The sequence below is a fragment of the Mesoplodon mirus genome (genome assembly GCF_964341445.2).
Source record: "Mesoplodon mirus genome assembly, chromosome: 15".
Classification (NCBI taxonomy): domain Eukaryota; kingdom Metazoa; phylum Chordata; class Mammalia; order Artiodactyla; family Ziphiidae; genus Mesoplodon; species Mesoplodon mirus.
The window spans coordinates 43,736,514-43,757,117 of NC_138991.1; the positions used below are offsets into that span (position 1 = coordinate 43,736,514).

At 48.4% G+C, this 20,604-nt stretch overlaps 2 protein-coding genes across 5 annotated transcripts; one reads left to right on the top strand and one right to left on the bottom strand.

Moving 5' to 3' along the window:
- The first annotated feature begins 367 nt into the window (after positions 1-367).
- On the top strand, positions 368-4,348 carry ASPHD1 (aspartate beta-hydroxylase domain containing 1). 3 transcript variants are annotated; one of them, XM_082600395.1, is made up of 4 exons: positions 368-427; positions 1,519-1,695; positions 3,089-3,202; positions 3,960-4,348. In XM_082600395.1, exons 2-4 carry the CDS (start codon positions 1,590-1,592, stop codon positions 4,067-4,069), a joined length of 330 nt encoding a protein of 109 aa, XP_082456521.1. In that variant the 5' UTR covers positions 368-427; positions 1,519-1,589; the 3' UTR covers positions 4,070-4,348. The 3 variants fall into 3 exon arrangements, with proteins under 3 accessions (XP_082456521.1, XP_082456520.1, XP_082456519.1); XM_082600394.1 differs by having other exon boundaries at positions 382-427; positions 1,500-1,695; XM_082600393.1 differs by lacking the exons at positions 368-427; positions 3,960-4,348 and having other exon boundaries at positions 594-1,695; positions 3,089-3,609.
- A 115-nt stretch (positions 4,349-4,463) lies between these two features.
- On the bottom strand, positions 4,464-17,596 carry KCTD13 (potassium channel tetramerization domain containing 13). Of its 2 annotated transcripts, none has more exons than XM_082600397.1 (6): positions 17,182-17,596; positions 15,379-15,548; positions 8,009-8,098; positions 7,867-7,919; positions 6,993-7,188; positions 4,464-5,158 (listed from the first exon to the last, which is right to left on the bottom strand). In XM_082600397.1, exons 1-6 carry the CDS (start codon positions 17,423-17,425, stop codon positions 4,922-4,924), a joined length of 990 nt encoding a protein of 329 aa, XP_082456523.1. In that variant the 5' UTR covers positions 17,426-17,596; the 3' UTR covers positions 4,464-4,921. The 2 variants fall into 2 exon arrangements, with proteins under 2 accessions (XP_082456523.1, XP_082456524.1); XM_082600398.1 differs by lacking the exon at positions 4,464-5,158 and adding an exon at positions 5,203-6,569.
- Positions 17,597-20,604: the final 3,008 nt, after the last annotated feature.

The window sequence follows — 20,604 nt, forward strand, 5'->3', positions numbered from 1 at the left end:
TCTGCGAGCGCCGGTCTTGGCCGTCAGTTCGCGCGCTCGCCCCGCCCCTTACTTGCCACGCCCCTCTCAGGCCCCGCCCTCTCTTTTCGCATTGCGGGGCGCTGGAAGTTGGCGCTGTGCCCCCTGAGCCCCACGTGGCGCCCCGTCGGGGCCGGGGGAGGCAAATCCGGAGACGACACCCCCAACCCGGCTGAGTTGCGGTGGCCACTGGGCGAGGGCGGGGGTAGCTAAGCTGAGAGGACTGTGGGGAGGGTGACGTCAGGGTGAGTGGGGGACAAGGAAGGAGCGAGTGGGGGAAGGGGGAGAGAGAGAGAACCCGTGGGTCGGGTCGAGAGAGAAGCGAGGGCAGGAAGGAGAGAGGGGGAGAAAGAAGAGAGAAGTCGCTGCAGAGGACTGCTGGTTGCGGTTCCCAGGGCTGCGGGTCCAGGTGGGGTAGGAACTGCTGTCCGGGGAAGCTAGAAGGAAAGGCAGAGCGGGGAGGGAAAGAGGGGGCGAAAAGAGGGGCGGGGGGGTGCGGTGGTGGAGGGAGGAGAGAAGAAAGGAGACGGGGAGACAGAGGGTGGGGAAAGGAGAGACTGACGGGAGAGGCAGGAAACTGGAGAGAGAGGAAATTGCTCTAAGGAGAAAGAAGAGGAGGAAAGAGGCGAAAGAGGAGGAGGAGAGAGTTGGAAGGAGAAAGAAGAAGTAGAGGAGAGAGGAGAGAGAGGCAGAAGGAGAGGAAGGAAAGGAGAGTTAGAGGTGCATGAAGGAAGCGAGAAAGCAGGAGGTACAAGGTGGAGAGAGGACCTCAGAAGGAAAGAGAACCAAGAGTAGGAATGTGGAAGGGAAACAGCCCAGGGTGTAACCAGGGAGCAGCCATGGAAGGAACCAGTGGAGAACTGGGGGGACAAAGGAACTGGGGTCTGGAAGATGCCCCAGGCCTCTTGGCCAGGGCCTCCCTGCCCATCATGCCTGCATGGCCATTGCCTCTGGCCTCATCTGCCCTTACCCTGCTCCTTGGAGCTCTCACTTCCCTCTTCCTCTGGTACTGCTACCGCCTGGGTTCCCAAGATATGCAGGTCCTAGGGGCTGGGAGTCGGGCTGGGGCTGTCAGTGGTAGGCCTGGAGGGTGCTCTGAGGCTGGCAGACCAAGCCCACGGAGCTCTGGGGAGTCTGTGGAAGGACCTAGGACAGAAGGCGTAGTGAGCCGTCGCCTTCGGGCCTACGCCAGGCGCTACTCTTGGGCAGGGATGGGTAGGGTGAGGCGGGCGGCTCAGGGTAGCCCAGGCCCTGGGGGAGGGCCAGGGGTCCTGGGCATTCAGCGCCCAGGCCTGCTTTTCCTGCCAGACCTGCCCTCAGCCCCCTTCGTGCCACGGGATGCCCAGCGGCATGATGTGGAGCTCCTGGAGAGCAGCTTCCCTGCCATTTTGAGGGACTTTGGGGCTGTGAGCTGGGACTTCTCAGGGACTACCCCTCTGCCTCGGGGCTGGTCCCCACCACTGGCCCCTGGGTGCTACCAGCTCCTGCTATACCAAGCAGGCCGGTGCCAACCCAGCAACTGCCGCCGGTGCCCGGGGGCCTATCGGGCACTGAGGGGGCTGCGAAGCTTTATGAGTGCCAACACCTTCGGCAATGCTGGCTTTTCCGTCCTCCTGCCTGGGGCCCGGCTCGAAGGCCGCTGTGGGCCCACCAATGCCCGAGTCAGATGCCACCTGGGTAAGTGGATGCTGCTTACAGACAGCTTCCTCGCCTCCACAATTCCCCCTCCAGACTCTCTTCTCTGCCATCATAGCTTTCTACGCTGTGACTCTGATCATGCCTTTCTTCTTGGAAATCTTCCTTGACTCCCTGTCGCCCACAGCAGCATTTCCTGAGCTTCAGTGATCTGCAAACCATCTTCATAAGCTTTTCCATAGTCATTTACCACCTGTACTGTTTCTTCATATTGACTCCCCCCAATGTTTTGTTTTACTTATTTAAAAGGAATCTTTATAGAAAAATGACAATCAGTATTACTTGACCTAAATAGGAATTATTCATAAAAATAAGTTTAAACTTAAAAAAAGAAAGCTTTAAAAATTCTAGCAAAGTATCCTAGTCTGAGGCTGAAGCCTCCACTCTCCTCCTTTAAAAAGGAGCAATGTTGGGAATTGCCTGGTGGACCAGTGGTTAGGACTCTGTGCTTTCACTGCTGAGGGCCTGCGTTCGATCCCTGGTGGGGGAACTAAGATCCCACAAGCCGCAGGGCGTGGCCCCAAAGAAAAAATAAACATAAAAAGGGCAATGTTAGGGGGGATGTTAAAGTTATGGTAGCAACAAACTGAGATTTTCTTTTCAATGTTTTAGAGATTGAAAGAAAATGGGGAGAGAAAAAGACTTGTTTTCTGATTGTTGTTTAATGCCATGACTTTGTTTTGCCTACAGTCATCTCTTGTGCTACCAGTTGAATGTGTTCTACACTTCAAAGCACCCTGGCTTTGAAGAGATCTGGAGCAAGGCCAGATCTTTTCTCCTTATCTCCTACCTGTTCCCTTCTTCCCCTTCCCTCCCACCATGCCCTAAATCATGAATGCCTTCTGGCTGATCCTGGCAGATGCCACACACACGCTGTTAACCTAGAATGTCTTTCCCCCTTATCACCTCATGGAAAACTCCTACGTAGCCTTCAGGACTCGCACTTTCAAATGCCACACCTCCTCTGGAATGTCTTCCTCTTCCCCATCATTTAACTTGGCTCCTCAGTTTTCTGTACCCCACTGTGTGGTCCTTGGCAGGATGGAGCCATGTTTTATACCTTTTGGGGAGAGAGGGCCTAACACAGTAGGTTCTTGAGTTAAACTGTCGGAAGCCCAAGAGGAGATGCTGCTTCCTTTAGGAAGCTTTCCCTCTTCTCTGAAACAGAACAGATTGTGCTTTGCACTGCATTTTCTGTCTCCTAGCATTTCTTTCATCCAGTACTGTATTGTAATTTTACGTGGGTCACCTTCCAGAGAACGAGGAGGGACCACCATAGAACCTGGCATTTAAGACTCTCAGATCTGCTTTTTGACTGAATGGGGTGGGCCCCTTCGATGGAGGCAGGAATGTTGGAGGCCCGGATCTCTTACAGGCCTGAAGATCCCCCCTGGCTGTGAGCTGGTGGTCGGCGGTGAGCCCCAGTGCTGGGCCGAGGGACACTGTCTACTGGTGGATGACTCCTTCCTGCATACCATGGCTCATAATGGTAATGGGGCTCCCATTCTGCTAGGAGGGATGAGTGACTAAAGAGTGAAGGGGAGGGCTTCCCTAGTGGCGCGGTGGTTGAGAGTCTGCCTGCTGATGCAGGGGACACGGGTTCGTGCCCCGGTCCGGGAAGATCCCACATGCCACCGAGCGGCTGGGCCCGTGAGCCGTGGTCGCTGAGCCTGCGCGTCCGGAGCCTGTGCTCCGCAACGGGAGAGGCTACAACAGTGAGAGGCCCGTGTACCGCAAAAAAAAAAAAAAGAGTGAAGGGGAATAGACTAGAGGCTGTAGAATTGGGCCCAACTGGCTTCCTGTCCTACACCACCATTTTCTAATTGCATGACCTTGAACAAGTCACATGATTTCTCCAATCACCCATGAAATAGGGCAACTGCCTTCTTTTACCAAGTGACTGCAAGGATTAAATAAGTTAATGTAAGTGCACAGCACAGTGGTTCATAGCACAAGACCCTGGGCCTGGACCACCTGGGTTCCTGTCCTACCTCTGGCATTAGCAGGGTGACCTTGGGCAAGTTATTTAACCTCTTTGTGCCTCAGTTACTTTGCATAAAATGAGAATACTTATGGTATTACCTCACAGTTTGTTTTGCTGATTAAGAGTTAATACACGTAAAGGATTAGAACACTGTCTGGCACTTATTTACAAAGCGTTTGCATTTATGAGTATTTGGTGAGTGCCCTGGCATGTACGTACTTAACGTCAGCTGCTCTGCTGTCTCCATCCGCATGTGCCCTAGGCTCTCCCGAAGATGGGCCTCGAGTGGTCTTCATCGTGGACCTTTGGCATCCCAACGTGGCTGGGGCCGAACGCCAGGCCCTCGACTTTGTCTTCGCACCAGACCCTTGAAGGAAGGTGTTCCCTTCAGACATCTGGGCTGGAGAGATGCTGCACTTGGGGATGGCCTGAGTGGTAGCCAGGACCACCTCTCCATTGCAGGGGGTGGGGTGGGGCTGAGGGTGGGAACCGGCCAGTGAACACCGAAATACAGATTTTTAAATCCTCTCCTAACTCCTGACTACTTTCTTCACAGCTACAAGCCCAGGGAAAGGCTGGGGCAGGGGTCTGTGTCTTCTCCCATCCAACTAGCCAGGTACCTCCCTAACAAGCCATATACCTGGCCCTCTCCCTGGGAGCCAGCACCAGACCCTCAACTCAACTTTATTTCAATAATTTAATAGAAAATTATAATAATAAATAATATGAAAAAAATTGAAAAGATGCTGACCTGGTGCAGGCCCAGGCCCACCTAGTACAAAGTTAAGGAGGTAGGGAGGATGGTGGGGAAGCAGGAGGGAGGCAAACTGCCCTGCACAATGGTGAGGAGGTGGCTCAGAATGTGGTGGGTGTTCTTAAGGGCTGGCTTGACACTTTGGTGTGTACAATGTACTAAAAAAAGACAAAGGGAATTCTAAATCCTTCTAAACCAGCTGGTGAGGGAAGAGGGCAGGACAAGGATGGGGAGGAGGGAACCAATGTAGGCGTTCTGAAGGCCTCTGAGGGGAGGGGCTGGAATGTACTCTGTGGTTAGCAATGAGGTGGGAATGGATGGAAAAGGGCCAAAGTGAACTGTACCATGCAATGAAGGGATGGAAGAAGGACCCACGACTTGGCCAGCAAAGCCGGGGCAAAGGTCTGGGAAGGGGAGGAAGAGAGAGAAGGACTGGGTCCCAGCGGCCCCAGGAAGACTCGGGGCAAAGCTCAGTCCTTGAAGACAATCTGTTGGCCGTGAGGACGCTCGTCGTGGGTGATGTGGCGCCGGACATGGATTCTGCGGACACGGTGCTCTCGGTTCTCCTCGTCCTCCCCTCGGCCTGCCCCGCCACCTCCAGCTGCACCCCCTGTGGCCTCCAGGAGGGCTGGATCTGGGCCTCGGGGAGTCTCGTAGATCAGGATGTTCAGGGTCTCCTCAAAGATCCGGGCCTCTGGGAATTCCACCTGCAAAAGGCCAGCAACCCCCAGCTCCCTCCCTCTGGCTTGACTACTACGCAGCCATCCCCTCCCCCAGGCTGCTCCTGCACTGTCTCTCCACTCTTATAGCCTCTGCAGCCTCCTAGCCTCTGCAGTCACAGTCTCCTTTAGCCTGGACTGTCCTCTTTGCAACTTCTTTGCTCAGCTAAGTCACACTTATACTTCAAGGTCCAGCTCTGAAGTCAGGCAGAGAGTTATTTGTTTTCTGTCCTTTGTTGCCAAGTCTCTTGGTATATCTTTTCATTTGACAAATATTTACTGAGTGACTGCACTGTACCAGGTGTTGTTCTGGGCATTGGGAATATAGCAGTGAACAAAACAGGCAAAGTTCCTGTCCGCAGGAAGTTTACATTCTAGAGCGAGGACCCAGACATACATGTAATAAGATACAAAGTGTCAGATGACGATAAATGTTACAGAAAAATTATAGCAGGAAAAGGGTGTGGGGATAGCCACCGCCAGGAATGTTACAACTTTAAAGAGGGAGCTCAGAGAAGGCCTCACTGAGAAGGTGACATCCGACCAATAGCCAAAGGAAAGGAGGGAAGGAACCAGATGGAGAACTCGAGAAAGATCAGTCTGGGAAGGGAACAGCTCTGGGGTCAGGAATTCGCTTAGTGTATTTGAAGATCAGCGCAAGGCCAAAGCAACAAGGCAGAGTGAAGGACAGTAGTAAGGGATGAAGAGGTAGTTAGGGGTTCCCCTTGTGTGGCTTGGAGGAATATAAACAAAAAAACTTTAACAAGCTGCATTCCCATTACTGGTTTATCTTCCTGTCTTCCCAATTACAGAGGAAGCTACTTGGAAACTGGATTATTCACTCATTCATGCATTCAATAAATGTTTCCTAGCTTCTGCGGCGTGATAAAGGCCTGGCTAGTGCTACAGAGATAGGGGAAAAAAAAAAAAAAGATTCCGCTCTACTCTCAAGAAGCTAACTCCTTGCTGCTGAAGTAAACACTCCTACTCCCCCATCCCCAGCAGACTACAATCAACATTGTGTTTAGCTGACAGGGGGGTATGACCAACTTTGTCTGGGGTTGTTGGGTTGAAAGTTCATGAGTGGTGTCCCAAAGAAAGTGATGCTTGGCTTAGGTCTTAAAGATTAAGCACAAGTCCATTAGGCAGACAGGAATGAGGAAAAATAATTCTAAGAAGAGGGAATAGTGTGTGCAAAGGTAGGGGGGTGTGAAATAGCACTGGGTGCTTAGAGACTTTCAAGATCTCCACTGTATCTGAGGCATATCCTTCATGTCAAGGTCAGAAGGGACCAGGCTGATAAGATCTTCAGGGGCCAGACGTCATGACAGAGGGCTTGTACTTTACTCAGCATCTTATTCACCTTGATTTCAAGCCTCTTGCAGTGCTCAGGAAGTATCTGCTGATGATTGCCATGTTAATGACTCAGGGCCTACAATCTCAGTGTGTTCTAAGCACCTGAACTTTTAAGAACCTACTCTGGGTCATGGAGCCTTCTGAAATCCTAATGACAACTATGGTTCTTCTATATAGAAAAATGCATACCCACTCCCCAAACTGCACACTCTTTCAAGATAGCCTTGAAACCCAACTGGCCTAGATTAAGAACCCCACTCTAATCCAACACCCTCCTTTCACAGGTAGAGAAGCAGAGACCCACAGAAGCCAGATGACTTGCCCAAGGTTACAGAACTAAGACCCCAGAACTTAGAACTCCGGTGATGGATTTCCCCTGCCTGATCTGCTGAGCTGCCTTTGTCCAGGGTGCTCGTCCTGCCCACCACCACAGCCCTCCCTGACCAGGCCCTGAACCCCTTCTGACCTTGGTCTGCTTCTTCTCCGTGGCATAGACAATGGAGGTGCAGCACACCTCGGCGATTTTGCGGCCCTGCCCGTAGAAAGACCAGCAGCAGATCTCATCCCCCAGAACATCCTTGAGGAAAAGCAGCCGCCCGTGGAAGCGCAGGGCCAGTTTGTCAAACAGCTCGATGTTCTTAAGTAGGTTGTCGTCTGAAGTGCTGAGGACCAGGGGGCCAAGAGGCTCAGCACAACTGGATTCCTCCCTCTGTTCCCCCAAGCTTAGGGGCCCAGATATCTAGCACTCTAGTCCTACCTAGGAGTTTGGTGCCCAGAATGGAGCTTCCTCCACCCCTGGGGCCAGGCTAAGGAGGCCTCAGAATGGAAGCAGCATTTGCTCAGCAAATCCCAGCACAGCAGAGTGGCTACCCCATGCAGGTTCTGGAGCCAAGCTACCTCACCTGGCATCCTAGCTCCACCACTTTTTAACTGAGTGACACTAAGCAAGTTACTTCACCTCTTGGTGCCTCAGTTGCCTCATCTGTAAAATGGAGATCACAACAATACCTACTTCAAACAATTGTGAAGATTATGTGAGTAAATATATGTAAAGCACTTAGAGCCATGCCTCTTATAAGAAATGCTAGTAATTATCATCTAATCCTCACCTGGACCCCAGTTTACTGATGATAAAACTGAAGCTCAGAAGTGAAAATGACCTGTCCAAAGTACCCAGTGGGTAAGTGGCAGAGCTAGAATTTGCATCCAGGCAGGATTCTTTTTGCCCCCCCACCCCACCCACCCCCATGCGGCCATAATCCTCCCCTTGGGCCAGGAGCAGAGCTGTGCTTGAGCCCAGGATTCCACCCACTGCACCTCCCCGCCCCTGAGGGGGTCACCTGGTGTAGGAGTACTTGTTGTTACTGCGGTTGTGCAGGAGCTTCACCACGGGCTGTTGGGGGAGAAAGGATGGAGAAGGGTGGGGGTCAGGCTGCCGGGATAGGCCCCCAGCCTCCACCCTACAGGGCTCAGGGGCCTCACCTTGGAGGTGCTGGCCAGGAGCTGCTGCTCCTCCCGGGGAGATGTCACCGTGGGGATGAGGCACAGCGGGGACAGGTTCTCCCTTTTTTGCTGGAGAAGAAGCGGAAGGTGATTAACAGCACAACCAGAGGTCACTCACTCCCCAACCTAAAAGCTTTCAAAAACTGCTGTTGCCTCTGGGGAAAAAATCCAGACTCCTTAGTAGTCCACACAAGACTCTGCAGGATGCAAACTCTCTGATCTCGTCTCTACCACTCTCCCCTGCCTGCTGGACTTCAGCCCCACCTGTTCCTTCGCGCATCCAGCTTGTGCCCACCAGGCCCTTTGCAGCTGCTACTGCCGGCAACAGCCTGCACTCGGTTGCATGGCTGGCCCCTTCATGCCATTCAGATCTCAACCCAAACAGTGCCCCTAGGAGGGTGCTGGTCCTCCACCCTAAGCTCCCTGGCTAAGCAGCCTCCTCTACTTCTTCCTTTTCACACTATCAGTTCACTTTCTTCATGGCACTCAGTTCCTCACATTTTCTCATTTTTTGGTATATTTGCTCATGGTCTCTTCCTAGACAATAAGTACCAATTTACAGTAGATGCTCAATAAATATCTGGTGAACGAATGAACTGGGCTAGGTGGAAGGTTGGAGGGAGAATCAGAACCAGACACATAGGTTTCTTTCCTCTTCTCTGCTTTCTAGAATCTTCATGCCAAAACCCCTCACCTCTCCCAACCTAAAAACTAGATGTGCAATTCTAATACAAATTCCAGAAGATTTTTTTTTTGAGAAACTCCTAAGACTTTTTCTAAAGTTAATTTGGAAGAATAAGTCTACTATTACTTAGGTCAATTTTTAAAAAGAGTCAAGCAAGAGAAGAGATTGACCCTCCCAGATATTAAAATATCTTACAAAGCCATAATAATGAAAACAATGTAGTTCTGCTGCAGAAACAAACAAAAACAATGAAACACAATAGAGAACTTGGAAACAGACTGGTGTATATAGGAGAACTGATATTTATAGAGAGAACATCACAAATCAGTGGGGCAAGTGTGTATTCGTTATCGCTATATAACAAACTGTCCCCAAACTGAACAGCTTAAACCAACAACAAATACTTATTACCCATTTCTGTGGGTCAGAATGGATATTCAGGAATTCAGGAGTGGCTCAGCTGAATGTTTTTGGCATGGGGTCTCTCACAAGGTTATAGTCAAGTCAGCTGGGGCTGCAGTAATCTGAAGGCATGTCTGGGTTTGGAAGATTTGTTTCTGAGAAAGCTTATTCAAATGGCTGGCAAGTTCAGGCTGGCTATTGGCAGGAAATATCTGATCCCTGTCATTTAGACCTCTCCGTTGGGTTGCTTGAGTGTCCTCACAATATGGCAGCTGGCTTCTCCAGAGCAAATAATCCAAGAGAGAGCAAGGTGGAGGCCTCACTGTCTTTTATGACCTAGTTTTGTTAGCCCTATTCAGTGTGGGAGGGAACAACGCAAGGCAATGAGTACTAGGGAACAAGAATCATTGGGGACTGCCTTGGAGGCTGGCTCCACAGTCCGCCATCTGGCTCCCATTGATTCAAATCCCTCCCATACACAAAACACACTCACCCCCTCCCAAGATCCCCCAAAGTCCCATCCTATTACAGCACTGAAGTACAGAATCTGGTCATCTAAATCAGGTTCAGGTGGGGACAATGCTCCTTGGGAGGTGTTCCTTAACTATAGCTCCTTAGGTACATTTTCTCTGGATCTGATGACCTGTGAACTAGAGACTAGTTATCTCTTCCACACACTCCACATGCAACATGTGCAACAGGCATTAGGATAAACACTCTTGTTCAAAAGGTGAGGAGGGGTGCAGGAGGCACGGAGAAGTCACTGCTTCACAGAAATTCTGTAATCCAGTTGGACAAATATTGGGAGCTCTCTGATGTCTACTCCTGTCCAGGAATGATTCTCTATGGCTCTTGGCTCTGACCTGAGTCATCCTTCCATTTCCATGAAAGACAGTCTGTGTTTGCAGCTCCACAGTTTCCTTAGCCTGCTTTCTGCCTGTAGAACTTCGAGAGTCCAAAGGCTTCTTCTCCTCTTGTACTGTCTCTGTCCCTTCCAGTCTAAGCTGGCAGTTTCTGCCAATATAATTCTCTTAAAAACTTAATGGGTGTCTTGTGAGTCCTGGGGTTCATTTCATTTAGACAAAAGCCTCACCCACACATCTTTGTGAGATAAGCTCTTCTCTACTTTAGGCTTATGCTGAGACTGCTGCCTGACAGTAGCCTTAAGCTTCTTAGAAGTGCTATTATTTGATTGAATGGTTCTCTGAGGCATCTTCTTGGATATTTCTGAGGTCTTAAAGGATTTTACAATCACATCCTCAGCTTCATCTTTAGACCATGTTTTACTGAGAATGCCCTGTGTTTGATCTTTGCCTGGAAGCCATTTGCTAATTTTAACATCAGTTGTTATCTGAAAGACTGGGAATTTTCAAGCCCCCAAAATTCCTGGCTCCTTTTTGTTCAATTATTTTTCCTTTAGCTTACCCTCTCCTCTTCTGTTTCACTATAAGCAACAAGAAACCTGTGGCACTTCAACATTCTATCTGGAAATTTCTTTAGCTAGATCACCCAGATCATTAGTATGTTTTCTACTTTCTACATTACTGTAGGAGACAGTGTTGCTACTTCTGCCACTATATAACAAGGATCCCCTTTCCACCCCCTTCCAGTAAACATGTTCCACACTGCAGCCTCCTCAAAGGTCATCAGACTTCTATGAATACTCTTTAAAGCTCTATAGGCTTTTATTAACACTGTTCTCAAGTGCTTCCAGCTTCTGCCCTCTTCCCAGTTCTAAAGCCGCTCCCACATTTTAGGTTTTTGTTATGGCAGAACCCCACTCCAGATACCAAAATCTGTTATCCGTTACTGGGTAACAAATTAGTACAAACTTAGCAGCTTAAAACAACAATAAACATTTATTATCTCACACAGTTTCTGTGGGTTGGGAGCTTGAGACTGGCTTAGTTAGGTGGTCCTGGCCGAGGGTCTCTCATGAAGTTGGAGTCCAAATGTTGACCAGGGCTGTAGTTATCTGAAGACTTGATTGGGCCTAGAGGATCCAATTCTGGGATAGTTCACCAGTTTGGCTGGAAGTCTGTGCTGGCTGTTGGCAGGAGGCTTCAGTTCCTCACCAAGTGGACCTCTCCCTTAGGGCTGCTTTGAATATGCTCACATGGCAGCTGGCTTCCCCAGAGTGAGTGATCCAAGAGAGGCAGAAACTGCTATTGGTCTTTTATGACCTAGCCTTAGAAGTCACACACTATCATCTCTGCAATCTCCTACTGGTTACATAGGTCAGCCCTATTCAGTGTGGGAGGGGACTAAGCAAGAGCCTGAATAAGCAAGAGGCAAGAATTGCCGGTGGCCATCTTGGATGCTGGCTACCACAGATTGTGTAGTAGATGGCATTGAGAAAACTAGCTCACTCCACAGAGGACAAAAAAACAGTTGAATCCCTTCATAATTCGCATTTACAAGAGCGAATTCCATATACAAAAGGTAAAACTATAAAGCTAATAAAAAATGTAGAATAAACTTCTTAAACAAGATCCTAAGAGGATACACCATTAGAAAAAAAAAAGAGGAATGTGACTCTATTAAAATCAAGAATCTCTCCAGTTGACAATGAAAAGCATGACTTTGTAAATAATTTCATGTAATAATGTTGAAGGAATTATAATTATTCTACAACCCTAATGAAATTATTGATTCAGGTGAGAATTATAAATGGATGTGTGGTTGATAGGTAACTGCCATTCATAAAATGCCTAAATTACTTTATAGTTAGCAACAAGGAAATGTAACCACAATGGAGGGATCAAACCACCATCATCTGAATCTAGGGGCCAATACTGAGCATCACTAATGATGGGTCATATTAACAACACTGTAGGTCTCGATATAACACAGTATGATATATGTAACATTACTTAACATGTTTTCCAACCAAAATGTTTAGTATCAAGCTTTAAAATCTACCATCTGATTTAGAGAAAACTCAGGATAGGGTAGGGTAACAAACCACATCAGGCGAATTTGGAAAGTAGGTCACTGTGAAGGACAACTGATGGTCAGTATTATGAGAAAGTCAGTATCTTGAGAAAAAAGGGACTGCTTGGGTTGGAAAAAGAACATAAAACCAGATGCAATGCAAGGATCTAGATCGGGTCCTGGTTTAGATGAACCATCTATAAAAGACATTTCTGGAACAAATGGAGAAATTGGTATATGCCCCTGATGTTACATAAAATTTCACTGACATGGAAAAATGGCAATTATTAACAAACAAAAAAAAAGCATACTACAAAACAGCACATACAGCATAATCATATTTTGGCAAACACACACACAGGAGAAGACCTGGAAGGATATTTGGTGCTTTTATTTTTTTGACGATCTGTGGTTTCTAAATTTCTACAATACTTATAGACTGCTTTAAAAATAATAAACATTTATTTATAATTTAAAAAAATAATTTCTATTCAACAACAGATGCCACAGACAGGTGACATTCTAAGAGAAATTATTGGCAACATCTAAAACTGACTAGAAATTATTATCTAAAACAGACTTTCTCAACTGGGCTTCCTCACTGAATATCAAAACCCAGCAAATAATTTGAGTAACTATTTTCTCAACTCTTCTGAGAATGTCAGATAAATAGTACCATTCTAGATGCACAGGAGAAGTTAATTTATTATGTAAAATACATGCCTTAGAGTAGTAGGGCTTAATTCTCCCTAGGAACTAAGCTAAAATATGTAAGAATCTCCTGCAAAACAACAAGAAAAAGATAGGAAACTCAGTAGAAAATTTGGTAAAGAATATGAATTGGCAATTCACTGAAGGGGAAACCAAAAATGCTAGTGAGTATGTGAAAAAATGCTCAATCTAATTAGTAATCAGAAGCATGCAAATTAAAATGAAGTCACTCTATACCATCAGATTGGCAAAATTAGAATGCTGGGTGATGCCATGAGTTGCTGAGGATATGCAGAAACAGGATTCCTTATGCACTGCTCATCAAGAGTACAAGGTGCTACAGCCATTTGGGAGAGTAATCTGATGATCCTTGCTGAAATTCGTTTGCATGTGTCCTGCGGCCCAGCAATTCCACTCCCAGCTACAATCATGAGAAACACTGACCCAGGACCCACAAGGGCACACGTACAAAGATGCTCATGGTGGCATCGTTTGTGGGGGCAGGAAGCGGGAGGCAATCTAGGTTTCCAACCTCAGGGGAATGTATAAATAAAATATGGTTGAATGCACACCATAGATTCCTGTGCAGCGGTCAGAAGCGAAGAACTAAATGTACATACAGCAGCATGAATAGAACTTGGAAAAAGTGTTGAATTAAGAAACAGAACACACAATCCATAGCTCAATGACATTTATGGAAATTTAAAATACATATGTATACAAAACAATGTTTTAGTTTTTTAACGGTACAAACATAATCCAAGGAAATGTATTAAAACATTAGAACTGGAAGGGTACCTATGGGGAAAAGGGAAGTGGGCAGGGGACTGGGAATGAAGGAAAAAATAAAAAGAGAAAAGATCTGCATAGACTAATGATGTTTAAGTGCCACACACTGAGAAGTATGGTGAACTCAATTCTCTGTACCAGAATCTTAAAAACAACGGGATTTCCCTGGTGGTCCACTGGTTAAGACTCCCAGCTTCCACTGCAGGGGGCACGGGTTCAATCCCTGGTCGGGGAACTAAGATCCCGCATGGTACGCGGGGCGGCCAAAAAGAAAGAAAGAAACAAGCAAACAAAAACCTCCAAACCCAAAACCTCCAAACAAACAAGCATATTCTAGCTGAGTGGAGTGGGGAATGAGAATGGTCTCGGGGAGGCTTGGAAAGGAGGCAGCTGAGCACAGAAGAAAAAGCACTGCACTTGGGAGTCAGGCACCTGGGGTTGACTCTGAGCTTTGCTGCTTACCGGCTCTTTCACCTTGAATATATCCCCAGCTTCCCTCGTGTTTCTTTTTATGTCAAACAGGGGTACAAGAAGGTAACAGAACCAATCCTAACACACAGTGGATGTGAGATAACATTAGATAAATGTAAAGTTACAGAACAGGAATGCACCTCCAAAATCATCTAGTTTGATGTTTTTTAAACTGCAAGTGGTAACCCACTAATGGGTCATGAAATAAATTTAATGGGTCCCAAACGGCATTAGAAAGAAAGAAAACAGAATATCTCAGAGTGTATTTCACTAAAAGTATCATTTTATAAAACTTATTTCAGTCATATATATGCAAGTATAAAATGCATTTTTCTCTATGAGATGCAGTCAAAAAGCTTGAAAAACATGGATATTGCCCAAAGGAATTCTATACTTTTGGATTTCAAGGTCCAGTAAGTATTCCCCAAGATAACAGAAAATTGTTCATAGTTGCCACTTTTTAATATATTGAATATAAAGGGCATCAAAAAAGAAATTCTTACAATCTCCTATTAATATTGTATCATAAAAGGACACTTTTAACATTGTAAAAATAGAACAGAATAAAAGGCTTTATGTGAAACTCACTACACTGCACATATTTTTCTCATTTCCCTATCTTTTGGAACATGAGAACAGAATGTCAGAGGTAGGAACTGACTCACTCAAGGTCACTCAGTCAGCTGTGGTGGAGGTGACACTTAACCCATATCTCCTGGCTGTGCTTTCCAAACTCTTCTCCTCAGAATCCTAAGAGAGCCCCAGAAAAGAAGCCCAGCAGGTGGGGCCCTGGAACCCCCAACCCTGTTTTATTGGGTGTGACTGCTTCTATTGTATTTCACTGCTAGAAAAAAAAGAATTATTTAAAGCCCTGGGAGGGATGGAATGCTGCCTCCCAGGATAGGACCCGATCATGGAGGTCATTATATTCCAATTTAAATGCAGATTTTTTTTTTTTCCCCTTAGTGGGACAAGGGCATTATTTGGGATTTCTGAGCAAGGGAGAGAATAAATTGGGATTGTGTTTAAGGATCATTATTCAGGTGCTAGTGTAACAGCTGGATTGGCTGGGTAGAAACAGCAAGAAACAGAGACAGTAGTCATTTAACCACTGCAGTAGTCTTGGCATGAGGTGGTAAGGGGGGCCCTGCCTGACACAGCAGAAATGCAGAGGACAGTACCCCCAAATTCTCCGGTGTCATGGCCAGTCAGAGCCAGGCCAGAGGCAACTCCTCCAGGCAGTGCCCCAGACTTCCTTTTGTTTTTCTTTAATATCTTAATAGCTAACTGCTTGGGCAGCTCTCCCAGGGACATGAGCATAGGGGTGGGACTCCGGAGTGGGGGAAGGGACCCTCACCTGCAGTGCCAGCTGGCAGTCCTCAATCAATCCCTGTACCAGGTAGTAGCGTGCTTCGCCCAGAAGCTCCCCCAGTTCTCTGGTACTCTCAGGAAGTGGCACGGACCCGTCCCGCAGGTAGTTGAGGATTGTACCAAAGTGGCGGCCGCTCCGGTCAATCAGCACCCAACCTGGTGCGGTGGGGAGAGGCAGGAGGAAGGATGGCTTTGCTAAAGGCTGTGGAGCTACTGAATTTTTATGAAAGAAGGATTCAAAAGCCACAAGTCTTTTTTTTTTTTTTGCGGTACGCGGGCCTCTCACTGTTGTGGCCTCTCCCATTGCGGAGCACAGGCTCCGGACGCGCAGGCCCAGCGGCCACGGCTCACAGGCCCAGCCGCTCCGCGGCACGTGGGATCCTCCCAGACCGGGGCACGAACCCGTGTCCCCTGCATCGGCAGGCGGACTCTCAAGCACTGCGCCACCAGGGAAGCCCGCCACAAGTCTTAATACTGATCTGTCTCAAGCCTGTGCCATAGCTAAGAAAATCCCTTTAAAACATCTCCAGTGAGTTCTCCCATAAGCCCCTTTTTAACACAGCCAGCCACAGAGAATTAATTCCCTCCCAAGTCTGTGCTACACTGAGAAGGTTCTCACCATCAGAGAGTTCGTACAGATTACCTTATCAATAAACCTCTAACCTCTTGTGCTAATTCTGACCATCCTATTTAATTAGAATGTCCACCCCACCGTCCAGTTTACTACCATTTTAACCTTTATATTCTTCATAGAATATAAAGATATATATTCTTCCTTCTATTCTTCATAATATACTTAGTGCTATCTGAAATTACATATTTCGCTTTTGTTTTAGCATGTTTACTTGCTTATTCTCCCCCTGCCCCCACAAAAAAAGAAAACTCCATAAGGCTTAGCTTATCAGATTTGTGTACCAAACTATCTCCCGCACTGGCATTTTACAAATACTTATTGAATAAATAAATTCTTCACCTTCAGGTATTTGAAGGCTGAGCTCTACCTCCCCAAATTTTACTTTCCTGCTCTCACAACCCTCGTTAACCCCTTCTGAATCCACTCCACCTCCACCACCCTCAACCCTGCCACCAAACTTTAAGGTTCCACTTGGGCATATGGGGCCCAGACCTGAATGCAACACTTCGGGAAGGTAAGGGGCTCGCCTGCCAAACAACTGTCCACTCTCCGCTCTGGCGTCCCTGGCAAACCCAAAGCTGCCCTCTCCTTCTACAGTCTGTATTTACAGATGGAGTCCTAGAGTGTACAGGAACCTGCGTTAGGGGAACGGAGACCGACAAGATCCTCCAACTCTCGGGGATGGCTGTTGGCAGCGCTGAGGTAGAGAGGGGAACAAAAGGCTGGGCAGGTGGAAGAAACTGATGAAGGGTGCCTGGAAGGATGTTGGCAGCTGGGCTGGTTCCCAAGTCTTTTGAGCTGAGGCGTGAAGGGTGGGAGAGTCAGTGGGAAGCAGTCATGAAAACTGGGAGCTGACATGTTGAATCACTTACCATAGCGCCCGGCAGAGTAGCTGGAGGGGCGGGGGGATGGTGCGGGGGGGAGGGATGTCCATGAATGTTGGTTACTACTGCTGGGGGTAAAGACCGGGGGAGGAGGGCGATCATGACCGAGCCAGGCGAGATGAGACGGGATGTGAGGGCTGGAGGGGGTGAGAATGAATTGACTGGACGGTGGCAGAGAACGGGCATGAGGAGACTGGGCTAGGAAAGACCACGGGAAAGGGAGACGTGGATCTGGAGGACGCAGGACAGTAAGCAAGGGCAGTTCGCGTACCTCCGGCGTCAGTGAGCACCTCCGCGCGGCCGCTGAACATGGCCTTGAGCATGGTGTCCTGTCCCGTGAGGGTGCGCAGCGTCGTGTAGTGCAGCGAGCCGCCCACGTTCAGCTTCACGTACTTGCTGTTCGTGGTCAGTGGCTTGAGACCGTAGGCGGCGGAGCCAGGCTCGAGACCTGAGGGCTTAGGGACTTCCAGGGACGGGGCCTCGGCCGCCTCCGGGCCCGAGGCCTCGGCCGACATGCCTGGTGGTGGCGGTGGGCGGCGATCCTAGGTTCTCTCTGCGACCCCCGGCCTCTCCCAAAGACCCCGGTCCTGAGCCCTCGGGCCGGACCTCTGGGCCCGCACGCCTCTACACCGCCGCTACGCGAAGACACTAGCCCTCAGACCCATAGCGCCTCCACCGCCCGGAAGCCGGGTGAGCAGCTGCGCAGGCGCGTCAAGCTCCCGCCCCCGACCTCGCGGGGCCGGAAGTGCGGAGCATGCGTAGTGGCCTTGGGCTGGTGGAGGGGCTGAGCGCCGGCTGCCGCGGGGCAGGGCGCCGCGGGAAGTGCGGTCCAGGCGCCAGTCCTGGAGAGCCGATGTAGTAGGCGCTTGGCCACCAGCCTGTTGTGGAAACCGGTGTCTCCGCCGCGTGTCTCTGCCCTCAGAGCGCTTCGTGGGCGTAAAGGGAAAACTGGCCCAGAGAAGCAGGGGATTGGGCACAGTTTCCCGCCTCCCATCCCCGCGCATTTGACAGACCGAGGGGAGCTGCGAACGAAGCACCAAGGGACGCACTTAAAGGAGGCTAGAGGGATGTGGCCTCGCAGAGGAGATGGCGGTAGTGCTAGGGCATGCAGGGTGTGAGCAGGTAAGGTCGTCATGGAAGGCTTCCCTGAGGAGGTGATACTGAGCTGAAGCTCAGAAGAAGCGGCCCCGTGGAGGTGTGAGGGCGGAGAGTTACTGGCAGAGCCAAGGGCAAATACAAAGACCCTCAGGCCGGAACACACTTGGCATATTTGAGAAGCAGAAAGAAGGTCAGGGGTGGCTGGAAGCAGAAAGAAGGTCAGGGGTGGCTGGAGCAGCTGAGCAAAGGCCTTAGAATCCCAGCCGATGTCGTGAGACACCCAACCCCTAAAGAAAGGAGAAGTAAGCTGGGAACACGTTGTTGATAAAGTGTGGTGAGAAGTGTTTTTATCCGATCCCATCCACATTCAGTTGAGAGGCTGATACCTCAGAGATTTAACAATCGACCTGAATGTCTAGCAGATGGATCCTCTGGAGGGAAAACTAAACACAAAGTTGTAGTTTCCGCCTTGCCATCAGTTCACTGGATGATCAGGCAAGTCACTTCTCTCTGGGCTTGCTTGGTTCCTTTTCTGCTAGTGAGGGGTGCAAATTTAAATGCCAGGAGACAAGGCAGGAGTGTAAATGAGTGGGGCAGACCAGTTACAAGGTACTGGGGAGTCATGAGTCCTGTGGTGACTGGAAGAGCCCATGTTTTACCAAAAGGATTGCCAATTCTGATTTTTCAAATGTAGCTGGTGAAAAAGAGAAAAGCAGCTCATGACAACTGGGAGCTAGTTTGCACTCTTCCTTCAGAAGCCTCAGTGTTGCCAGTAGGGGGCCTGGCACTATTAGCTAGGCTGTGGTGTTGCCTTGTTGAGCATAAACAATTTTACAGAACACCAACATCAGACAAAACCAGTCGCTGATGGATGGAGAGAAAGACCATTCCATAATCATGCCTGAACACGAAAACGAGAACATTGTCCAGACCACAAAAATGACCAAACACAACCCTCTCCACAGTTTGAGTGACTGCTGCTTCTTTACCAACTACAGCTTTAGCACTGATCCGTTCCTCCTAACTTCTAGATAAGAATTATTAAGAAAACCAGAAAGGGGCTTCCCTGGTGGCGCAGTGGTTGAGAGTCCACCTGCCGATGCAGGGGACACGGGTTCGTGCCCCGGTCCGGGAAGATCCCACGTGCTGCAGAACGGCTGGGCCCCTGAGCCATGGCCGCTGAGCCTGCATGTCCGGAGAGGCCACAGCAGCGAGAGGCCCGCGTACTGCAAAAAAAAAGAAAGAAAACAAAGAATTATCCCCACTTCCTGACAGCATCCAACCTAGAGCAAATCTCCCCTTTCTCAAACCCTCCTAGAAAATCATCTAACACAATCCCCAATACTGTAATAAGTCCTTTTTAATATGCACTTGCTGAGATGCCCAGAATGGGTTCCCCATGGTGTGCGGTCTCCCTCATTCTACTACAGGTGTGTTCCTGGTAGTCTTTGGCTGGAGGGCATTATCAGAAATGGAGGATCCACAGAGATTCAGCTGAAGCCCTCACTACCTTGGACTGGAACCCTTGACTCTGGTAATAATGTGCACATCTGAGACCCCTCGTGTCTCTAACTATTTGAGGTGCCATCCTGCCCATGGCTGGGAGGTAAGTTCTTGCTGAATTGAGCTCTGATGTTTCATTGAGACCCTTGAGTGTTGGGATTATTTTGTTTATTTTCCTTGGAGTAAGGTCCTCTTCCATTTTTTTGGTTATCCAATTAGATTTTTATTTTTCCTTGGGGAATTTGTTTTCTGGCTTTCTACATCTATCTGCTCCCATGGTTCCCCCCATCTAGTGTTTTGAATGTTGTTTGTCTATAAGAGGAAAAGTCTATAGGGAAAGGATGTGTATGTAGCCCTGGATGTCTGAGGGCAACATGAACCTGTTATTTATTGCTCAGTCTCTGGTGGCTGAACACCACTTATCCCTCTAAGAAGTTGGGGATGCCAGCCGCTCAGGGGTCATGTAACTAGTTAGCATGCTGGAGTGTCATTTGTTATCAGAATTAACCAGACAAATCACTCCATCAACCAAGTCCCAATAAGTCTGCCCTACAGCCAGCCCTGGAGACTATGGAATTCAGAAGGTATCCTCAAACCAGTGTCCTTTGAATAAACTTTGTCTCAGGTTGCCATTCCAAACCTTTATAAGGACTTCTTCCTCAGTTTTGTCTGTGTCCCTGAGAACTCCTTTTTTTCATTTCTTCTGCCGAGAATCAGGTCATTTTCTCTGGCTTCTGATCAGTGATGACTGGTCTTTGGCCAAGTTCTAGAGATACAAGGTTGCACAGCACTGGCCTTATGAACGCTTATCTCAACTAAAACTGGGCCAAATAACCTGATTCCTTCATGTTTTCTCACAATTACACTAACGCGTACCCTTATCTTTCTAACTGACCCAATTTCACTAGGGACAATTTAGAATTGCAGTGGCCATTTTGGGGAACTTGGGACAAGAACAAGATTCTTTATTTGAGAGTTACCTTAGAACAAAAAGATAAGAAACCCTCATGAGGAGATTGTCTTTGTTGTCAAAAAGAGATTATTTTGTTTAACATAGGTGATATTTCATTTCCCTACTTTGGAGATTCATAAA